Genomic DNA, 23,719 nt, shown 5'->3' on the forward strand with positions numbered 1-23,719 from the left:
CAGAAAGGAAAGAATGAAAGCTTCCTCTCTCTCTCTCCCTTTTCCCATTGTTGTACTTGCTTTTCCCATTCAAGCATGTTCGTTACGTCCTTGTCCCGAAATACCCCACAATTTGGCGGTTTGTCGTTCCAACCATATTCTCCACAAAAGAGCTTTCTTTACTTTTTTTTTCTCCCTCAAAAGAATGTCTCTTTTTTGCTTCCTCAGATTAGTTTTGCTTTTACCCTCTTATTCTTCGTTTCTAATAACAGCCGTAATGCCCCGACGAAAGCTTTGCCATGTAAGATTGCTGTGTGGAGGGGACCGCCACTTGTCAGGCAGGCAGGTCCTTGCCGAGCGATCCAATATCCTAGAATGGTGGTGACGAGGACCATGTGGGTGGTCGGTGGATGGTGGGTGGAAATGGGACCATTATGCGACACATCTAATAAATCATCCCAAGTTCACCCTCGGAGACGGTTGGCCGGGGACGGAGGGGAGTCAGCGCGTGTCCACGTTGGTCAAAATATTTTTGGACCATTTTTCTTTTTTTCTGTTGGAACAATGTTTGAATTGATTGTGATCGGATCTTAAGGGGAGGTGCTTGGAAACACTCAGGTTGATGCATTTATTTTTTTATTCTACTGTAACAATGGAAAATGAGTAAAATCACTACTATAAAAGCTACTGAAGTTCAAGAAAACATGTCTTCAGTTAAAATTAGTGTATCTGAATTCAATCATTCAAGCAAAATATGGTTTATTTGTCAAAATGGCTGGGCATTAAAAAATATATATTTTTCATAGATAGCCATAAAGCTTTAAAAAAACTCATAATCAGCTATTCGTTACGAAAACAGCATGATTCGAAAAAAAAGGTTCTCCGATCGAGCTCAAATTTTTTCTGGAGTTTCCTTCAAAATTCAAATCTCCGAATCCTTTAAATGAAATTTCACCATTTTACATATGTTACGTAAAATTGTCCGAGGAATCCGATACAAATATTTTCAGACTTTGACAATTTCAGACAATTTTACATAAACAAATTTGGTCATTTTTTTGTATGAAATTTCGATTTTTTGTTCCAAAAATCACTATTTTATCTAAAAATTATAACTTGATGGCAGATTTTTTTACCATACTTCCTTAAAACATATAAAAAATCTCGAATATCAAAAAAATACGTATTTTAGGAAATTGAGTCTTCGTGAAAAAAAAGTTGATTAAAAAATATTTTTTTCCGTGTACTTATTTTTTCTCAACAATACCTACAACTTTGCCCAAGACACCAAATTGATCAGAAAACTCACTCAAAAGTTACAACTGTTTGAACATTTACGTACTATTTTTGTATGGACAGCTGAACAGATTTCGGTCATTCGATTTTTGTTGTATTTTTTTAATCCGACTGAAACATTTTTGGTACCTTCGGTATGCCCAAAGAAGCCATTTTACATCATTCGTTTGTCCATATGGGAAATTCTCTACCAACTCACACGAAATCGGGAAAAGTTGCCCCGACCCCTCTTCAATTTGCGTGAAACTTTGTCTTAAGGGGTAACTTTTGTCCCTGATCACGAATCCGAGGTCCGTTTTTTGATATCTCGTGACGGAGGGGCAGTACGACCCCTTCCATTTTTGAACATGCGAAAAATGAGGTGTTTTTCAATAATTTGCAGCCTGAAACGGTTATGAGATAGAAATTTGGTATCAAAGGGACTTTTATGTAAAATTAGACGCCCGATTTGATGGCGTACTCAGAATTCCAAAAAAAACGTATTTTTCATCGAAAAAAACACTAAAAAAGTTTTAAAAACTCTCCCATTTTCCGTTACTCGACTGTAAATTTTTTTGGATCATGTCATTTTATGGGAAATTTAATGTACTTTTCGAATCTAAATTGACCCAGAAGGGTCATTTTTCATTTAGATCAAAAATTTTCATTTTAAAATTTCATGTTTTTTCTAACTTTGCAGGATTATTTTTTAGAGTGTAACAATGTTCTACAAAGTTGTAGAGCAGACAATTACAAAAATTTTGATATATAGAAATAAGGGGTTTGTTTAGAAACATCACGAGTTATCGCGATTTTACGAAAAAAAGTTTTGAAAATGTTGGTCGCCGTTGACCATGGCCGTTCATCGTCACCCGCGACAGACACAGACGACGAAACAAAGAGAAACGTAAAAATTAACTTTTTCAAAACTTTTTTTTCATTAAATCGCGATAACTCGTGATGTTTATCAGCAAACCCCTTATGTCTATATATTATTTTTTTTGTAATTGTCTGCTCTACAACTTTGTAGAACATTGTTACACTCTAAAAAATAATCCTGTAAAGTTAGAAAAAACACGAAATTTTAAAATGAAAATTTTTGTTTTAAATGAAAAAATGACCCTTCTGGGTCAATGTAGATTCGAAAAGTACATTAAATTTCCCATAAAATGACATGTTCCAGTCGAGTTACGGAAAAAATGGGAGATTTTTTTAACTTTTTTAGTGTTTTTTTCAATGAAAAATACGTTTTTTCGGAATTCTCAATCGGGCGTCTAATTTTACATAAAAGTCTCTTTGACACCAAATTTCTATCTCTCCACCGTTTTAGGCTGTAATTTTTTGAAAAACACCTCATTTTTCGCATGTTCAAAAATGGAAGGGGTCGTACCACCCCTCCGTCACGAGATATCAAAAAACGGACCTCAGATTCGTGATCAGGGACAAAAGTTACCCCTTAGGACAAAGTTTCACGCAAATCGAAGAGGGGTCGGGGCAACTTTTCCCGATTTCGTGTGATTTGGTAGAGAATTACCCATATAATTTTCCATACAAATTTGGTAGCTGTCCATACAAAAATGATGTATAAAAATTCAAAAATCTGTATCTTTTGAAGGAATTTTTTGATCGATTTGGTGTCTTCGGCAAAGTCGTAGGTATGGATTCGGACTACACTGGAGAAAAAAATGATACACGGTAAAAAAAATTTGGTTATTTTTATTTAACTTTTTGTCACTAAAACTTGATTTGCAAAAAAAAACATTTTTTTTTTTGATATGCCAACTTTTCAGAAATTTTCAGGTTGTGCAAAAAATCTTTGACCGAGTTATGAAGTTTTGAATGAATACTGATTTTTTTTCAAAAAATCGAAATATTGGTCGCAAAAATTTTCCAACTTAATTTTTCGATGCAAAATCAAATTTGCAATCAAAAAGTACTTAAGTTAAATTTTGATAAAGTGCACCGTTTTCAAGTTATAGTCATTTTCAGGTAACTTTTTTGAAAAGAGCAGCAGTTTTTAATTATTTTAATTAGTGCACATGTTTGCCCACTTTTGAGATTTTTTTTTTGAAAGGTTGAGAAAATTCCCTTTATTATGCTTTTTGAACTTTGTTAATACGACGAAAGTTGGAATTTGATGTCCTCTAAAACTTATCAAAAAATAAATAAAAATAAAAATATTGTTTTTTTTTTTTTTGCAAATCAAGTTTTAGTGACAAAAAGTTAAATAAAAAATCACCAAAATTTGTTTTATCGTGTATCATTTTTTCCCAGTGTTGTCCGTATCCATACCTACAACTTTGTCGAAGACACCAAATCGATCAAAAAATTCCTTCAAAAGATACAGATTTTTGAATTTCATGCATCATTTTTGTATGAACAGCTGCCAAATTTGTATGGAAAATTATATGGACAAACGAATGATACAAAATGGCTTCTTTGAGCATACCGAAGGCATTAAAAAAGTTTCAGTCGGATTGAAAAATACAAGACAAATCGAATGACCGAAATATGAGAGAACTGCTTAGATGGCATATTCAATATGCATAATTTAATTCATCAGTTGCACTGTTTTTTGTGTTATTTAAGATTGATTAACATGACACTTTTTACAAAAATAACTTTTCTAAAGTTGTAAACTGTAAACAAGCATTTAATAACAGAATAAATTTCAACCCTACATAAACTGCAAACCCCACAATTCTCAGTGACAAAGTTCTAACTAACATTTCCTCCCCCGTTTGACCCCACCCATCTGTTGGTGGTTGAAAAAATCTTTTTCCTCCAAAATTCATACGTGGAAATCAAATGTGAGGTGAAGGTGGAGGAAGGTCTGTGAAAACTTTCCTTCCGGATGTTGTTTGTAAGTAAACTTCCGGGATCCGGAAGTGAAATTAATGTGGCTCGTTTTAGAACGAGCAGGGGAACTTTTTTATAGCTCTGATGTTAAACAAAGTTAGCCTTGCCGGCCCTTGGTAAGGCGGCTTATGTCAAAGTAAAAGGTTGAACTCTGCCTGGCCTACTGTGTTTTGATGTTTTAACTTTGATTTAGTTTAAAAATATTATAAATTCAAAGTCCTCAATACAACAAACTCTTGGAAACTGTTTCCCTTAAATGTCCACAACCTTCGAGTGCCCACTCATCTGAACATCACCACTCACAAGTTGTCATTTAAATTGAAGCAGTTCCCCTTCCTGGACCGTTTCTTCCCAAGTGTGCTCATCGGCAGTCTACAAGACGGCACGACATGAACCAGCTTTTAGAAAATGATGCTAATAGTGGAGAGCAACCTCCCCTCTGTATTTCGATACAGCACTCACTGTACATACAGCTGACAAGTACAAGAATAGTCGACACTCTTCATGGCAGAGAAAGGCGAAGCAGGCAAGATTAATTCACCTGAAAGTTTGAAGGCTTCCAAGATTCTATACGAATCTTTGATACGTTATTTTTAATGTTATGTTGAAAATAAAAATACGTCTTTTTCATAAATTGCAATTGATTTATGCAATTTATGCAAAATCTACCACTTTTCCAGCCCAAAACGAAAACACACTTCCAAGGAAGTGAAACTTTGTCGATATTTTCCGCATTTTTATGCAAAGCTTCCGCCGGTCGCCGCGTGGTGGCGCACGTTCGTGTGCCCATGTTTAACACAACACAGCGGGGTGAGAGATTTTTTTTCACCCAAGTTTTTTTTCTTGTTGGAAGCAGTGGGTGGGAAAATTGCGATTCCTTTTTCATCACTTCATTCAAAAGCTCCTGGGGGTGTCCCCATGGTGGGTGGAGGAGTGGGGAGGGTGGGGAGGATCAGTTGTGTCTTGAAGAAATAGGGAACAAACTCGGTCGACGGAGAGTGGTGTCGCGGAGGAAAGAAAGTTATTCTTAACGTTGGAGGGCACGCTGGGAATATAGTGTTAGATTTTTACGGGACAGTTGAGTCGAAGTCGGTGGATTTGGAGTCGGAGATGCAAATCCTAAGAAGCCAGAATCTGTTGTTCGTTAACAATTTTGTACGGAAGTTTTGTTGGAGTGGAGTTCTTTTTTAAAGCTGAAGTCGGAGTAAGTGTCAGAGTCACTCAATCCTCGCAAGCTTAAATTTCCGACTCCGACTCGAAGTCGTGAAAAAGTTTCCCGATAACTATCGATTGAACCTACCCCTTAAAAAATTGACAGTTCACGACCTGACGAAACACCCTTGCCCTTGGTTGCCCAGGAATAGATGGTAAAATACCATGAAATCATACCAAGGTCATGTATGTGGAAGGGCACAACAATACCAAACCATGTTATTCCAAAGGTAAAATAATACCTCAAAATAAAACCATTTCAAAACCAAGTTGAGGTCTTCTGGATTTTTGAACATTGCTTGAATATCAAAACTTGGTATTACCATGGTTTTATGTTTAGGTATTCCCGCGCCCTTGGAAAATCAGATTTTGGTATTCCTGTGGTCTTCCACATACATGATTTTGGTATGATTTCATGGTATTTTACCATCTATTACTGGGCAACCAAGAGCACATTTTGGTCGCTGGTATTTGCATAAGTAATACCAAAATTTGGTAATTTCATACCATTTTTAGTGCAGCAGTTGCATTTAGTAAAAAAGTTTTTCAATATATTTGGCTATCCAAACTTAGGGAAATTTCAACGTTTTTAAAAAAAATCTTAGTTCTACCGAAGTGTTTTTTTTTAATTCATACTTAATGCTAAATTTATTTTTTCATCAAAGTGGCATTTCGCTCAAGTGGCAGAAAGTTAAAGGAGTTCTAGTAGAGCTTCTCAAAATAAATACTCGTTAAAGTTTGGACCGTTGCATAAAGAAGTATAAGTCATACCTTCCAGACTAAAAAAATGTCCAACTATATGTTATTTTCACATTAATTTGGCTGTGAATCACAATCAGCCAAATTGTGAAAAAATATGGTCATATTTTGAGCTTCTTTTAAATAGGAATTATTTTAACATTAAAATATATACATTTCTTTTGAAATTTTTACGTTCCCGAGTAAAAACCTGGCATTTGAAATATTTTCAGCTCGATTTTCCCTTTTTTAATCAACTTCGTGCATAGAAATTTACATACTCTTTTTCAAAATGCTAGAGTTTTGAATGTGGAAAACTGCTGTAAATTTTCACCGATAAGACCAACATTATTTGTTCAGAGCGAGTTGTGGCGCTTTAACCACGGCAAATGTAAAAACAAAAAAATAATATTTTATCAAGGTTTAAAAACATTTGTATAGTTTTGCGCAAAAAATATTTTTCTGGAATATAAAATTTAATTTTACGAATTAAAAATTAATCAATGAATACTAATGAAAATAAAAATCAATGCAAAACATAATTTAAAAAAATATTTTTTTGCAATTCCGTCGTGAAACTACTTACTTTTCCTGTCATTCTTGAACGACGAAATAGCCTACTTTTCTGTACTAAAAATAACAGAATCGAATAGCAACACTTTTCAAAATAAATGCTGAAAAGTTCTACTTTTCAGCACTGAAATGGATGCTGAAAAGTTGAACTTTTCAGCACTTGTTTCGAAAAGTAACACCTTTCATAATTTTTTTTGATTAAAACGATTTATTGACAAAATACATAAAAATTCAACTTAAAATTTCACTCAATGGGTGTTTTTCGGAATTGCAAAAAATGTTGTATGGAACTCGTTGCAAAACTCGGTGAACCTCGTTGGATAAATGTACGATTCGTGCTGAAAACATCCTCTTTTTGCAACTTGTTTCATAAACTACTATTTTGAAATACGGGCAAATTACTCATCAATCCTTAGAAATTTTGGAAACGTATGATTGCAAAACAAGTGGACAGATGTATAATGCATTATAAAACACTTTTTTTAATTCAAATGTTGGAACCGTGGCCTGTAATTTCAAATTTATGACATTTTTTTTGGTCAGAGTCGAGGGACATAAACTTCAAAAAATATTTGAAAAGACCTAAATTGAACGAATTTTATACTTCTATGAACTTAGCTTGCTGGGATTCCTATCTAGATAGAACATCATAGCACACGGGCATCGAGTTATTATTTTTTTCAATTTTGAAGAAGGATTTTTTTCTTTTGTCGTTGTAATTAACAAAATAAAATCCAAAGCTAAATTAGCTATTATTTTACGAATCCGGGAAAGTTCTTTGCTTATACAATCAAATACTAGATTAGATCAAATTATGCAGGCATAGGAATATCAAATTAGCTAACAAGTTATAGCTAAATTTACCATTATTGAGCATTTAATTCTGTGCATTTATCTGAAAAAAAAAAAAAACAAAAAACAAAAACCTGCTATCATTATCGATTTTATGAAATCTGAGAAAATATTCAGCCAACTTAACTCCTATAGTAAAATTTCAATTCAACCTATGTCATATTATCTGTAAAGGTTAAGGTCTCCAATTGCAATTATAAAATCAAAACTCATATTGAAGCAATCATTGAAAATTAATATCAATTTATCAAAATGCTTGTAAATTTGGGAGGGGCGCCAAATTGATGCTTCGCAAAGGGCGCCGTGGACCCAAGGTACGGCTCTGATCAGCTTTAACATTTTTGGGTTTCAAGTCAATTAAAAATTAATTATCTCGTCAAAATTTATAAAAAAAATCAATATTTTAAGAGGAATTTGATGAAAACTTTCAATACCAAAATAATACCAAAATTTGCCATCCTGACTTTGAAAATTATCCACAATTTCAAGTCATTTCTTTAGGGGGTATATCAAAAATTCGATTGTTATCAAAAATGTTTAAAATCAAATTTGAAATTTCCTGTTTTCAATGAAAGCATTCGCTTTGAGACATCATTTTAACGCAAAATAAATTATTTTGTCAAAATTGGTCAAAATTTTCCCATAGTTTCAGAGGAATTTGATAAAATACTGTACTACCAAAAGAATACCAAAATGTGGTGTTCGACCATTGACAAATTCTGCAATTTTGCAATATCAAAACATTAGCTTAAATTGGTATGATACCACATTTTGCTCTTGTATAATCCTTAAGACAAATTTTAAAGGGTCCAGGAATACCAAAATTTGGTATTGATACCAGAGAAAGGTATTATTACGCATTTCCCTTGTTATTTACCCATGCTCGGGCTACGAAATCTGGTAATCAAAAGCAACCAACCAGTTAGCCGATTTGGTCGGAATGCGTCAGGTGTAAGATTTTTAGTCGCCCTACGAATAGACCGATTAAATTGGGTTGAGTCAGATTTCCTTTTTTTCACAGACTTAATCGGCAAAAAATCGGTTGTTTTTATAACCGATTCTGTCAGATTTCGTCGGCCGATTTCGACAACCGATTTTCCACCAGACGCTTATGTAAAGATTTCACAGAAGTCTGTTGCCCGGTCGGCCGATTCGTTGGCCAACGAGTCGGCCGAAACCATCCGACTAGACCCGACTAAGTTATGCGAATTGTCGGATTTTTTTTGACGGGGTAGTCTAGAAAAGGGTTTAAACTTGGTCTTAACGGAACTGGGTTCTGCAAAGTTTTGCTGTCATTAGATCAATAGTTCTAACAAAAACTTCTGGAGTTTTTTTTTGAAAAGGTCCAATAAACCGAATTTCCAGTTTTTGCTTTTTGGGTGTTTTTGAAACCACCTTGAGTCAGGGATATTAAAAAACACCCAAAAAGTAAAAACTGAAAATTTGGTTTATTGGACATTTTCAAAAAAACTCCAGACTTCGTTTTTTTTTTTTTTAATGTGAGTGATTGTAGAGAGGTCTGCAAAATGTTCGATCAGTGGAAAATCATAGATCCACCGTGGGGATTCAGCTCACGGGGAAGGATTGTTCGATTGTTAACTTTTTAATGCAGCATAGTTATTAATAAATGAGCTGCAATTAAAAATTCACAATGAAGAATTCCAAACAACCAACAAGTTCCAACACCTGCCATCATTCAGTAAGTGATGTTTAAACGCGTCGGTAGAGTTAAATCCGCTTCCGGCGAAGAATTGTTTGGTCGTCTCTTTGCAAATGTTTCGCGCCTTTTCGCCCTCATCGGAGTGGATGCTCTGGATCCCAAGTTCCGTTATAAACTTCTTACGATGTACCCGGTGCTGGCAGCACTCATCGCTGCCACCGAGATTCTGTACTTTCTCGGGAGCACACGATCTGACATGATTCAGTTTATGGTCACTTTGCCGTATGCAAGCTTTGTCACCCAGGGAATCCATGCGTTGGCACTGGCTTTGATGAACCCCGCGAGCTTCAGCTCACTGCACGCGAAATCGTACGAGATATTTAAGCTGCTCAACGAGAATCACGGCAATCGATCGATCTTGGCCAGGCCACTACGAATTGGGACGGTGATCCAAAGCATGATGACCACTCTTTACGTAGTTATTCTGATGTTCATACTGTTCTTGCCACTAGCGGCTTGGTGGATCGCTGGGCAGAAAATTCTCATACTGCTGTTCCGCTTGCCCGGTGTAGACGAAAGTTGTACGGAAGGGTTCCTAGAAACCATGGCACTTCACGTGGCCTTGCTCCCATCAGCTTTTTGCGGATTCCTTGGAATCGATTGCTTGTTTCTGGCTCTGATCGTGCCCATTGTGGCCTTCGTGGACGCGATGGCCAACGAAATGGACGAGTTGAACCAGCTGCTACAGTCACCGGAGTCCAGCCAAGGCCACGAAATTCGATCCAAGTTGAGCCGTCTTGTGCAACTGCATCAACTGTTGATCAAGTACGAACTAACGCTAGAAGAACACTACAATGTTGTGGTTTTCGTCAAAATTGGAGCAATCGTGTTCGGAATGATCAGCACGATTTTGGTGATGTTTAATGTTCGGGATATCATGGCGTTCATCTTCACAATCGTCCTGTTTGAACAACTTACGCAATACTGCCTGCTAGGGGCAGTTATAAGCTCCAAGGTGGTCCATCAAATCAGAAGCACTTCCTAAACTGACAACTTTTCCATCTCGTAGAACAATCAACTGATCAACCATCTGTACGACATCAAGTGGTATCTGCTACCAGCTGATCAGGCCAAACATCTGATGCTGATGCTGGAACGAGCCCAGAATGCTCCGAGCTTGACCGTTGGAAAGATTGCTACTCTCAACATGGAGCTTTACGATAACATCATGAAAAAAGTTTATTCTTACGTCATGTTGATGGCGACTTTTTTGGAACAGTAATGATTCGTGTTAAGAGTAAATACTAGGGTGGGTACGTTTTTCAAAAAGTTCTCGGATCAAGTTTTAGTATGGTTCCCCTTGTAGGGCATGCCCATAGGGACTTTCATGCCAAATAAAATTGTTTGCGCAAATTACAGGGTAAATGGGAACTTTTGTTCAAACGCTCCTACAGGTCTGGGAAAATCACGCGCCAACTTCTGGTATGGTTGGGGAATGGTCTGGAGAACACTTTTCCCGAGAGAGCATATGGATTCGTTGTCCCTAGACCTGGCGCATCGGCAAACAATCCGATGTCTCCGGAATCAATTTTCCTTAGCATGCTATGAAACCTTGATGAACACCGCGACGCCATACGTCAGGCAGCTACCACGTGGGTGAGAAACGGCTGAAATATTTAATTGCAAACCTTCTTTTAACTAGAAAATGATCATTTCGAGTAATCCTGATATTATTTAGTCGAATTCAGAATCTTTGCATAGTAAATTTGTATTTTTTTGCAAATATTTCAACCACGTGGTGGCTGCCTGACGTATGGCGTCGCGGTGTTCATCAAGGTTTCATAGCATGCTAAGGAAAATTTGATGGTTTTTGAGGGAAAACCGTTGATTCCGGAGACATCGGATTGTTTGCCGATGCGCCAGGTCTAGGGACAACGAATCCATATGCTCTCTTCGGGAAAAGTGTTCTCCAGACCATTCCCCATAGGACTGACCATACCAGAAGTTGGCGCGTGATTTTCCCAGACCTGTAGGAGCGTTTGAACAAAAAGTTCCAATTTCCCATAGTAATTCCCATGTAAACTTTGACCCTGATGCGCGCAGCCAGTTTACAACCAAATGAGCTGATATTTGGCATGAAAGTCCCTATGGGCATACCCTACAAGGGGAACCATACTAAAACTTGAGCCGAGAACTTTTTGAAAAACGTACCCACCCTAATACAGTATATTCTACTAATGAGAAATTAATATTTTATTTATCCATAGTGATAAAATGCAACACAATCGCCAAACCTCGAATTTCCCTTTCTCCCCCCTTTCCCACTAAATTGTAAACGTGGTTTATGTACAGCATTTCCTTGTCAAACCAGGAAAATAAATAAATAAGCTTCATAATGAAATGTTGTACCCTGTTTTTCTTTTAAACTATCTACTGAAAATGCCTTTAAATTTGGAGATATTCCTTTTGTAAATTACATTTTCGTTGACTTTTTCATTTCTACAAATCTCTCCTATATTTTTTTTTATTATATGTTATGTAAATTTCTGATGACGGACAAATTGTTTTTGAAACAGATATGTTTGAAACTGCCCAAGATAAACATATAAAAGAATTTCAAAAACTGTTTCGATTGCAGATTTAAACATGCTATTTAATAATATTTTTTTTGAAGTTGTAGCTATTTTTAATAGAAAAATAATACTATTTTATCTCTAAAAAGTCAAATGATTAAGAAAATTCTTTACTGCTTTCTTTTTTGAACATTTTTGATCCATTCTTTTGTTGCTGATAAACAGGCCAAGAAAAATATTTTAAAAGAGTGTATTTTGTGTGACAATTTGAAGGAATAGTTTTGATCTTTAAATTTAGAGAGATATTTACTGTAATGTTGTTTTCGTACCATGAGATCCATAATTTCCACTTACAAAAAAAATCCTGATTTTAATTTTATGTAAAACAAATATTTTAGCAAAGAAATGTCGAATTGAAAATATCCAAATTATGAAACATTAGATTTTTTAACCAACATGATAGTAAATGAGATGGGGGGGCGTAATATTGAATGTTTGGCCTTTTCGAAATGTTAGTCTTGATTTGAAAATTTTGAAAATTTTTTTTTCGAAAAGATCGGAAAATTTTACAAATGTTTCATATTTTATCATTGAAAATCGGACCATTAGTTGCTGAGATATTGACGATAGAAAATGGTGGGTTGTTTGGGTGAGACTTAGAAAACATCAATTTTCCTGTTTTTAGACCTTTGCATTGCAATATCTCAGCAACTAAAGGTCGTATCAACAAAGTCCGAAGAAGCAAAATATAGAGAATTTTCTCAGCTTTTCAAAAATATTTTTTTCAAAACTGGGCAAACATGTGCACTAATTTAAAAAAATGAAAAACTGCGACTATTTTGAAAAAAGTCACTTAAATATGGCTATAACTTGAAAACGGTGCACTTTATCAAAATTTCACTAAAGTACTTTTTGATTGCAAATTTGATTTTACATCGAAAAATGAAGTTGAAATTTTTTTACGATCAATATTTCGATTTTGTGAAAAAATCAGTATGGATTCAAAAATTCATAACTCGGTCAATGATTTTTTGCACAACCTGGAAATTTCTGAAAAGTTGGCATTTTATGTCCTCTAAAACATATCAAAAAATAAAAAAAATTAAAAATAGTGTTTTTTTGTAAATCAAGTTTTAGTGATAAAAAGTTAAATAAAAAAATCACCAATTTTTTTTACCGTGTATTATTTTTTTCCAGTGTAGTCCGTATCCATACCCACAACTTTGCCGAAGACACCAAATCGATCAAAAAATTCCTTCAAAAGATACAGGTTTTTGAATTTTCATCCATCATTTTTGTATGGACAGCTGCCAAATTTGTATGGAAAATTATATGGACAAATTAATGATGCAAAATGGCTTCTTTGGGCATACCGAAGGCACCAAAAAAGTTTCAGTCGGATTAAAAAATACAAAAAAATCGAATGACCGAAATCCTAGAGAACTGCTCAAATATGGAAAAAAATGTTCCTAACACAAACAAAGAAATCCGTATCCGATATATGTCTGAACGCAGTATTTAAGTTTAATAAGTTAACTTATTAACTTATTAATTTTTAACACCTCACTATCTATTAAATATTAGTGCCGATTGCACCATTCGTTCACTCGAAGGCCAGTGCCATTCGTAAAGTGATGTATCGCGGTGCTGCTAAAGAACGCCCCGCTACAGCGGAAGAACTGTTCCACAAACTCTTCTCGAACGTTTCGCGCCTGTTCGATCTCATCGGAGTAAACCCTCTGGATCCAGATTTTGGTCCCAACAGACGCATGATTTGCACGTGGATCGCGTTTTTGGTTGCCGTGGCCAACGTTACATTCTTCCTGTGGAAGCAACGCTCGGACATGGTGGAGTTCCTCATGGTAGTACCGTACGTGAGCTTCGTCATCCAGGCATTGCACATGATGATCAAGGCTATGGTGAACTACTCCAACTACAGGTTACTGTATGCCAAATTAAAGCAGATATTGGACATGCTTAACGAAAACAGCACTAGTCGGAAACTCATGGCTGAATCGTTACAAACTGGTACTGTACTACAGGGTTTGCTAGCAGTTTTGTACACCGTGTCGGTAATTTTTATCCTGGCAGTGCCATTCTTCATATGGTGCATCTCGGGAGATAAGATTTTTTTAATAATGTACCGTTTGCCAGCTATTGACGAAAACACAACTTTAGGATTCCTGGAAACCATGACGATGCACGTAGCTATTCTTCTGGCTTCGTTCTGTGGATTCGTTGGGATCGATTGCTTTTTTCTGGCTTTGATCATTCCAATCATTGCCTTTGTGGACGGTATAGAGAACGAAATTCACGAATTGAACCAGTTACTAGATTTGGAAGAGGCAAGTCCCATCCAGTCCAAGCTGAACCGCATTGTACAACTGCATCAACTTTTGATCGAATATGAGCTAATGTTGGAAGACATTTACAATTTCGTGATGCTGGTAAAGGTGGGAACAATTGTGATCGGAATAATCAGTGCGATTTTGACGATTTTCACAAATCAAGACAAAATGGCATTCGTCTTTGCAATACTCTTGTTGGTGCAGCTTACTCAATACTGCATGCTGGGAACTGTCATCAGCTCCAAGGTAACTATTAAATTCTCATTAAATCATAAACTGGAACCATGCTCTCTCTCTCGTAGAACAATCAGCTGACTGAACATCTGTACGACATCAAGTGGTATCTGCTGCCAGCTGGACAGGCCAAACATCTTGTGCTGATGCTGGAACGAGCCCAGAATGCTCCCACCCTGACCGTTGGAAAGTTTGCCACATTTAACATGCAGTTTTACGATAGAATAATGCGAAAAATTTACTCTTTCGTAATGCTGTTGGCAACATTCTTGGAATCAGCTTAACTTATGTTTTAGCATAAATGCACCATGGTGCTGCTAAGAAGAAAAAAAATGTTAATATTATGAAAATCCGATAATGTAAACTATTATAACTTATTGAAACATTTGAAGCAATAATAATAAGCAATTAAAACATTAGAAACCGTCATTGACCGTGAAGTGCTGATCAGATCCAAGCTCGATGAGAATACAAACACCTTATTTAGATTTTAAGAATATGTAACTTTTTGTATGACCGAGTTGGACAAATACGACGAGTGCTGAAAAAAACACAAGTTTTGCATTGAGTTGCATAATAGAAGTTGAAAGTTGCATAAAGAAGATTTTTTCAGCACGAGTCGTACATTTATTCAACGAGGTTTACCGAGTTGAATTAATACGACGAGTGCTGAAAAAATCAAGTTTTGCTTACAAGTTGCTTACAATATTTTTTTGCAATTCTGAAAACACTTTTTATTTATGTCAAAAATCCATGTGTTAAGTAAATTCACTGTTCAAAATATTGAAAAATGTTACTTTTTGATGAAAGTGCTGAAAAGTTCAACTTTTAAGCACCCATTTCAGTGCTGAAAAGTACTACTTTTGAAATGTATTAATGTTCCATTCTATTATTTTTGGTTGAGAAAAGTAGGTCGTTCCAGTGTGACAGGAAAAGTAAGAAGTTTCACGACGGAATTGCAAAAAAAAAACATTTAAGAAATTCCCAAAAATACCCTTGGAATGCAGTTGTAAGTCAACTGTCTACCGTAGTTGCCGCACTTCTAAAGTATCTTGTTTTGTATAAAAAATCACGAGAAAACGTCTGGTGACACTCTCAATGGCGGCAAATGACGACAAGGGACCATTTTGCCCCATTCACCCCCTCTTTATTTGTTTTCTTTAATATCTTGAATTGCCATGGTTTCCTAAAATTAAAAAAGGGTTTTTTATGCAGAAAATCACGAGGAATCTAATTTGCGACAAATGAAGACAAGGGCCCATTTTGCACCATTTACTCCCTCTTTATGGGTTTTTTCGCATTGCGTCCATCCTGGGAATTCCCGGGAGGAAATTCCCGGGTTTTTCCAAAACCGGGAATTCCCAAATTCCAGGAATTTTAATAATTTGTCCCAGAATCCAGAAAATGAAAAAAAAATGTCTGAAAATTTAGGTTTGGTTAAGAAAAAGATGAACAGTTGAGTACATAGTAAACGATAATTACAAATTTCAAAGCATTACCATTTGTATTCAGCATTTACCAGCATTAATTTCGCTTATTAGGGAAAATTGTTAAAAATTTAGTTTACAGATCCGCAAAATGCCTAAAGCTTTAAATATTTTCTTCTTAATTTTATATATTTTGAAAAGACTGGGTATTAAATTAACATATATTTATCATTTTAAATTTGAAAAAATATCATATAAAATTTTTTTTAATCGAAAACAATTAGAAAAACATGTTTTATATAAAACAAGAAAATTTAAAACGTATCTAAAATTTTACACTGACTATTTTCATTTTATTTGTCGTTGCTTCTTGTTTTTTATACATTTTTCTAATCATGTCGTGTTAAAAAAATATATAAAATAAATGTATTTATGAAAAACTTCGAAATTTGAACCTCATTGGAATAAAAAAAAAGAACAAAAAAAACATTTTTAATTTCATTGAAGCAATTTCTACACTTTCGTCCTTTGTTTGATTGAAGTGTAGATTATCTCCAATTTATATTATTGAGCTAATTCTAGGATTTTTAGCTTGAAAACATAACAAATATAATGAATACATAGATTTATGACTGTTTCAAAAATTTAGAAATGTAGAACCCCTTGGAAATTGAATGCCCTTGTTTTTCGTCATTATAAAATAAAATTCGTTTAAACTTGTCGCCATTTGCCGTAAATTAGACTGTTTCCAATCGATTCTTCGTGATTTTCTGAATAAAATAACATTTTTTTTACTTTAGGAAACCACGGCAAATCAAGATATTAAAGAAAACACATATTCAGAGGGTAAAGGGGAAAACGGGCAATTTTTTTAAAGATAAAATAATATACTTTCAAACTATAAAAACAACGGCAATTGAAGATATTGACGAAAAACACATAAAATGGGGTGAATGAGGGAAAACAGGCCCTTGCTGTCAGTTGCCGCCAATGAAAATGTCACAAATCATTTCCACGTGATATTCTACATTAAATAACATGCTTTAAAACCAATTTAAAACTGTAGCAAACTAAAGAAATTCAAGTTATTAAAGTGCCATTTAGAGTGTCACCGATCGATTTCTCGTGATTGTTTACATTAAATAAGCGCGGCAAACTACGGCAGTTGAAGACTTTCCAGAAAAACACCCCAAAAAAGGTTAAATGGGGTAAAATGGACCACTTCCCATCATTTGCCACTAATAAGAGTACTACTAATCTTTTCCTCGTATTATTTTTTACATTAAAAATAATACCTTTGATAGGCAGAAACTGGCGGCCATTTTCACCCGTTTTTGCCCACTGTGCATTGTTTGTAAACAAACCGTAAAAATAAACTATGAATGATTCTCTAGAGCATCGCAAATCAACCTTTACTTTTGTTTTATTTTTTCGGCAAAGTTGAAAGCAAGGGTACTTAAAAAAGTTATATTTTGCACAAGAGTGCAGTGATGCTGCAAAATCTGTCAAAATGTTGCCGAACATACTTTCAAAAATCTTTATTCAAAATACAAAATGAAACAATTTTTTGATAAAGTGCATAGTTGGCAATGATTTATAGAACAATTCCAGCTCAAAACACGAAATGTGCAGGTATTTTTTGACAGTCTGGACCCGATGCCTGATTTTTCTGTAACATTCTTATTGGAATTCCATATAAACTGTAACGGGAATCGCAGGCACCGGGTCCTGACTATTCATCTTGACCTTCTCCGATATCAATAAAATAGTGTAGACGTGTAAAATTATGTAAACGTTGTTGTATCTTTTACAAAAAAGGTATCCCAAAACTATAAAAAATTGCTTTTGAAATCATTTGAATAGTCTTAAGGCATTTGCTTTCCAGTTTTTTTTATAAATATATCCGAAAGAATATAATTGAACCATTTTTAAATTTATACCGACGAGGACAAAAAACTTCCTTCCGTGTCTGCCAACAAACTCGTCAGCGTTTCTTGCCCGTCATCGTCATCATTTCCGATGGAAGTCATCAGAACTTTCAGCAGCACAAGAGTCGCGTTTTAGCAACAAAACGACATGCGTAAATAAACTAGCCTCTTTCGTCGAAGATCCGACGACGACGACATGCTGAAATGCGAGAAGAAGCTGTAGTATAAGTAATACTTCCTGTAGCTTTTTTTTCATACTTCAGAGTATTTTTTATATCGTTTATTTTTTGCATGCCTTTTTATTCTGATAAATTTCATTTCCTAACCGCTATTTATTTTTTCAGATTTTTTAACTTTATTTTCTATAAGATCTTATTCAAAGTATGGAGTGTTCAGCATGAAAGATTATAGCGTACTGAAGGTAAAAAATAATCTACAAGCTCCCTACTTAGAAGTCTATATGAAAAGTAGTTGCTGATTTTGCATTATTCCAGCCAGTGTTGCAAATGAGTGATGGAAAAGCTATCAATTGATTATCTCTGCACCAAAACATCCGAGAATATAGCGGCCATCACTATAGCTTGTGAGATCTCTTCTTGTGTCTCGTGATTCCCAGCAATATCATTATCTCTCTTTATCACTCCTCCCCTTTTCCTCGACTATGCGCTCTCACCGCTGAGTCTCTCAATCTCTCCGAAAACTGCAATGAGAGAACGCGAGATGGCGATTAGGAGCCGACCACGCATGACGTCCCGTTAAACTGCGTTTGCGAAATTGGTTTTGTGGCGGTTTTTGTGGTTAAACGCTGTTACGGTAGGATGATCGTGGAAGCGAGAATGATAGAGAAAAGGAAAATGTCTATCGCGAGTGTGTAAACACGAAAACGTGTTCGGCTATTTTCGGCGCTGAGAGTTTCAATAAAGAGAGAAGAGCAGTTGTATTTGAGGCATGAATATTCAGACGGGATAATTGTAGTTGCTGAGAGCTGATATTTTGATATTTTAATAACCCTGATCCCAACCTTCCGGAGTGCAAAACAGCATGCATAAGGATTTCAGGAAGCTTTCGCGAGCTGATATAGAATAGCTTTAGAAAAAGTCGACAGCATCCATCGCAGCAACTTTTATCAGGAATTTAACTTTCATTATTTATTTAGTGCCTAATGTAACAAAGTCTTACCTTTTTCTTTTCAGTTTCCGTCCAAGTTTCTCGCTTCAACCCGACAACAATTCAATTATTCACCACCTTGCTAAACTCATCCATGTTCCCGTTCCTATTTAAAAACCAGTTAAGCAACCTGTGCCGCAACAAACAACACACACAAAATCGCTCCCTTTATTAACAGGTTTTATTTATGAGGTTCGCTGTAACCTTCAACTTCCGTGCCAAGAAACCCAAAACACACACACACACACGTGCACATAAAACAAACTTTTACCCGAAAAAAGTACAACTTCCGACCCGGTTGAACGTGTGCTAAATAAGCTAAAAAGCCGCCCGAGTTCGGAAACCGCGACTATACTTCCGCTTTCTGGCTGGCTTCTTCCTGCTGACTCTCTGGTGTGATGTGATGGGGGAGATCTGCGGAAATTTTGGAAAGGAAAGAAAGAAGAAAAACACAATATTATTACAGGTAAAGTTACACTGGCTCTGGGTGAGGCTGTAAGTTTTTGGGTTACCGTAATCTGGGGCGAATCGGGACTTCAGTCTGAATAGGGACAGCAGTTTTTAGAGCATTTAAAGCTTTTAAGTTTGGAAATGGATGTACACATTTTGTTGGTCTGAGTCTGTTCTAACCGAAACCAACCAGAAAAATCAAAATATGTTGCTCCAACATGTTTAAAACTGCTGTCCCAATTCGCCCCATGTGTCCCGATTGACCCCAGTTTACGGTACTTTGCTTTTAACGTAATTTGGATTGGGTTAGACAAGTTTAATCTAGTTTAAAGAGTGATACAGTACAGTTTACAAGCTTGTCGTGATATTTTTCTGTAATCTTTTTCTGGAAAATAGTTGCTTTTTTAGTGTCTGTTAATTATCCTTTTTAACGAAATGTTTTTTTTTTAATTTTTAAAACAAGCTAACTCTTTAAAAGGGCTTAAATCAGCTTTTTATGTTTTCAAATGTTAGGCTCGTATAAAAAAAAATGAAATTATTACTGAAAAGAGCAGAAAATAACACAGCATCATTTTTCATCATTGAAAATCGAACGAATAGCTCCCGAGACATATTCGGTTGAAAAATGAGAAGTTATTAGGTCAAATTGAGAAAAACAGATTTCCAACCAATTAATCCAGGCTTTATCTCAGATCCTGCAGCAGTTTGATCTATTAAGTCTGATAAGAAAAAATGTTTTGTTGCTATGTTCATACAATATTTTATGTCATTTTCCGATAATTTTATCCAAAAATTACTATAATCTGCTAACTGTACACTATTTCGCGTATCTTTTTTGCCGGGGCTGGTTTTTCGAAAAAATGCCAAAGTTTGAAGGTATGTACCGAGCTCTAGGGTGCTCCAAACTTCAATGTTATATATACCAAAAGATGCGCAAGGATCTGGCCTACACGCCAGTGTTGTTTTTGGTAAACGCTTCAGTGACCAAAATGCCTCAAAAATTGACATTTTTGAAAAAAAAATCTTTTTTTACGGGTTAAATCCCATTTAAAATTGAAGGGTGGAGCGCCAGCTCCTGTTACGTCCAATCAAGCTCATATTTGGGATTTGGGCTCAGTATGCCCACCAGAATAAACCCCTAAATGCCCGCCAAAAAGTCATTTTTGTTACCTAATCTACATATTTAATTTTTAGTTTTTTTTGGATGAATTTAATGTTCGATATAAAATAAATTCAATAGACTTATTTTGAAAATTAAAAGGAAAGTAAAAATTGGGGATTTTTCTCCACTGAACTTTTTTCTACATAACCTCAAATCTTGCCTAAAACACTATACTATTTGTAGAAAATTCAATTTCTAATCCAAATCTGTAATCTATATATCGATGCCTCTGTGCTCTCTTGTACTAAGCTTGCTGGTTTTCCTATCTAGTTAGCATAAAAGAGCACAGAGGCATCGATATATAAAAAAATTCGACGGTTTTGTTCGAACGCGAATCAGTTCAATACGGCGCGTCGGATCCAGGTGCTCTTTGTTGCGTTGGGTTCGTATATGTTCAAGGAAGGTTCTTACGCCAAAAAGTGACAACTTTGGCCACTCTGGAACCAATTCCGGAAAATCTGCAGATTGTATGGGAAAATTTACGTAAAATCAAATTTTGATCACAGGAGGCTGAATGAGCAAACAAGCTAAAAACGTCAAGACGAAGTTTGTCGGGTTAGGCTTGTAATATATATTTATTTTATATATATTTAGAAAAACAGTGAAAAATTTCGTGCCGTTGCTACACCGGATTGTGTCATAACAGATTTGGGTAACAGATTCTCAAAAAAATGAAAAATATATAAGCCAAGGTCTCAACATTTGAATGAAAACGTGTTTTAAAATGCATTTTACACCTGCCCAGTGGTTTTGCAATCAAAACTTTTCAAAATATCCAAGTATTGAAGAGATTTTTTTTTCGTCGAAATTTTTTTTTTTGCGGTGCTGTACATTGGAATTTCTCAAAAATTAATTTTTTTTTTGATCGATCACAGACATGCCACATTAGGGTGTAATATCAAAATCGATTTTCCAGCACAGCAATTTTTCAGTTCCTTTTGGGGTCCTAAACAACTCCCCAAAGTTTGGGAACGATCGGTTTAGTCCTCGCTTTGCGCAAAGCGATTCAATTTTCCATATAAATTTGTATGGGAAAAACCATTTTTTTTGGATTTTGATATTTATAAAATTTACGTTTCACGCTGTACTAAAACCGAACTCATATTCGAATACTCTGAAAGATGCTCTACAACTTTCCCGAAGAGAGTATGGTGCTAACTTGTTCCTAAAAAAAGATACAGCGTGTTCAAAACTCGTCTAAAACGTGTTTTTTGCTCGAAAATCACGTTTTAGACGAGTTTTGAGGGCGCTGTATCTTCTTTCAGGGACAAGCTAGCACCATACTCTCTTGGGGAAAGTTGTAGAGCACATTTCAGAGCATCCGAATATGAGTTCGGTTTTAGTACAGCGTGAAACGTAAATTTTATAAATATCAAAATCCAAAAAAATGGTTTTTCCCATACAAATTTATATGGAAAATTGAATCGCTTTGCGCAAAGCGAGGACTAAACCGATCGTTCCCAAACTTTGGGGAGCTGTTTAGGACCCCAAAAGGAACTGAAAAATTGCTGTGCTCGCTAAATTTGGACAACTTTATTTTTTTCCATACAACCATATTACACCCTAATGCCACATATGGTTTTTGAACGCAGGAAAATGCATTTCGAATGGTTTTCCGTTGGCAAGACTTCAATTTCCTTTAAAATTTTGAAGTTTTTTGAAAAAAATATTTTATTTGCCCCTTGATTTTTCGGACCGATTTTGATGGGGAGGGGGGGGGTGGCGACATAAATTATGAAAAATATTTGCAACGGCCTAATTTTTTGTCATTCTCAAGTGACGAAACGGCTTACTTTTCTTCACAAAAATAACAAAATCTAACAGGAATACTTTTCGAAACAGGGGATAATGGGTGCAAAAACGTGTACTTTTTAGCAATTTTACTCAATATCAAAACAACTTAACACCAACAAAAGACTAAAATGCTTTATGAATTTTAACAAATATGCTACTATTTGCAAAATATCAATGAATTCATGAAAATATTTACTTATGTTTTATGTAATTTTTTTTTAATCTGTGGTCCCAAAAATAAAAATAAAATGTGCAAAAAGCCTAAAAGTGCACTACTACGTTTAAAAAAATAAGTAAACGTTTTACAATGAATTTAAAAAAGTTTTTGAATGAAATTTAAATTTTCGGGAATATTTTTAATATTTTTCATCGCCTGTTGTTTTGATTAATTCAAAAGGCCGTTGCAAATATTTTTCAAAGTTTACGTCGCCCCCAATCAATCAGAGATCAAAAACAAGGGTCCTGATTTTCAGTCCAATGAACAGAAACCACTCACTCATCGCCTATCCATTCGTCACCTATTCCAACCCGCTAGCATTCATAAGCGAATGAGACTCGCATCCATCCAGCGAGTGGCCTGAACTGTTCACTCAGCGAACAAATATATCGTGAAAATATTCGCCTACTCCGCCGCTCGACGACACTCACACACTAACATGCTCAGCGAAGAGCCATTCTCACAAAATGCCAACGCGGCAGTCTTTTTGTCTTCACGCCCTCAGTTTGCCATCAATTTGATTTTTTCTTGGTGGAAGTGTCTTTGAATGGTGTCAATAATGTTATGAAATCAAAATAAGTGCACAATTTAATCGATAACGTTAATTTTAGGCAACCCAAACCAATGAGTATAACGCAGCGCATCACAGAAAAAATGTTTTCAGTTCAGAGTGATCGGTGACGTTCGGCCTGCCTGAGCCGTTCGGAGACTGAGCCGATCAGAGAGAGAAGGAGAGTAGAAGAGAGAGTTTTCGGGAGCGAATGGTGTGAAAGTGACAAATGGTAAGAATTCATCAGTGCAGTATCGTGTCGCCTGCTACTTGTGCTCGCGAATGAAGTGATTGATTTTGAGCAATCAGGACCCTTGATTCAAAAACATATTTTTTCATAAAAATTGAAAATTTTAATGGGGAGTGAGATCTGAGCTGCTTTGTTGTTGAGTCGTGATGAGACGGAGAAGGCTTCCTGAAGAGGTGTTCAACTAGTTGGGCCAACCGTGGTTTTAGTTTAACACACTACGCGATAGTTTCCGGAGAAGAGATTATCAAAGGAAGATGACAACTGTTTCGCAATAAATGGAAAAGAGTGAGAAAAAGTGAACTAGTGATCAAAGTGTGTAGGTGTTATGCTGATTGCCCGGTGTCGCTGTACAGTGTTGCAAACGTCGCTTCATCTATTTGAGTCTCCCTCTCTTGAGACTCGACTCAACGCGAATTGGAAGAGCAGCAACTTTAAGGATCTTGGTGAGGACTTTCCAATTACATGAAATTT

The 23,719-nt window shown here is 35.6% G+C and overlaps 3 protein-coding genes across 6 annotated transcripts in view; 2 read left to right on the forward strand and 1 right to left on the reverse strand.

The window, feature by feature from the left end:
- The window catches only part of LOC6053463 (chondroitin sulfate N-acetylgalactosaminyltransferase 1), a 113,814-nt gene that overhangs the window by 73,835 nt on the left and 16,260 nt on the right, over positions 1–23,719 (reverse strand). Inside the window, exon 1 of one of the 3 annotated variants that reach the window (XM_038260340.1) lies at positions 19,097–19,243. The exons of 1 other annotated variant lie outside the window; for it this stretch is intronic. The gene's annotated coding sequence lies outside the window, so the exon portion shown is untranslated. Of the gene's footprint in view, positions 1–18,837; positions 19,244–23,719 lie in introns of those variants that run through there. One more of the 3 variants, XM_038260339.1, reaches the window with a different exon arrangement.
- Positions 9,203–10,478, forward strand: LOC6052389 (odorant receptor 67d). The gene is made up of 2 exons (XM_001868638.2): positions 9,203–10,163; positions 10,218–10,478. The coding sequence occupies exons 1-2, from the start codon at positions 9,333–9,335 to the stop codon at positions 10,428–10,430; spliced, it is 1,044 nt and encodes a 347-aa protein (XP_001868673.2). The 5' UTR covers positions 9,203–9,332; the 3' UTR covers positions 10,431–10,478.
- On the forward strand, positions 13,344–14,907 carry LOC6052393 (odorant receptor 67d). Of its 2 annotated transcripts, none has more exons than XM_001868637.2 (2): positions 13,344–14,315; positions 14,372–14,907. In XM_001868637.2, exons 1-2 carry the CDS (start codon positions 13,356–13,358, stop codon positions 14,585–14,587), a joined length of 1,176 nt encoding a protein of 391 aa, XP_001868672.1. In that variant the 5' UTR covers positions 13,344–13,355; the 3' UTR covers positions 14,588–14,907. The 2 variants fall into 2 exon arrangements, with proteins under 2 accessions (XP_001868672.1, XP_038116273.1); XM_038260345.1 differs by lacking the exon at positions 14,372–14,907 and having other exon boundaries at positions 13,344–13,793; positions 13,876–13,921.

The sequence above is a fragment of the Culex quinquefasciatus genome, chromosome 3, assembly GCF_015732765.1.
Source record: "Culex quinquefasciatus strain JHB chromosome 3, VPISU_Cqui_1.0_pri_paternal, whole genome shotgun sequence".
NCBI classification, from domain to species: domain Eukaryota; kingdom Metazoa; phylum Arthropoda; class Insecta; order Diptera; family Culicidae; genus Culex; species Culex quinquefasciatus.

Excerpts from the sequence above, each read along its gene's own strand:
- LOC6052389 (XM_001868638.2), top strand. The coding sequence starts at position 9,333 with ATGTACCCGGTGCTGGCAGCACTCATCGCTGCCACCGAGATTCTGTAC. Across the intron at positions 10,164-10,217 it reads GGGCAGTTATAAGCTCCAAG|AACAATCAACTGATCAACCA; the intron begins GTGGTCCATCAA and ends TCCATCTCGTAG.
- LOC6052393 (XM_001868637.2), top strand. The coding sequence starts at position 13,356 with ATGTATCGCGGTGCTGCTAAAGAACGCCCCGCTACAGCGGAAGAACTG. Across the intron at positions 14,316-14,371 it reads GAACTGTCATCAGCTCCAAG|AACAATCAGCTGACTGAACA; the intron begins GTAACTATTAAA and ends TCTCTCTCGTAG.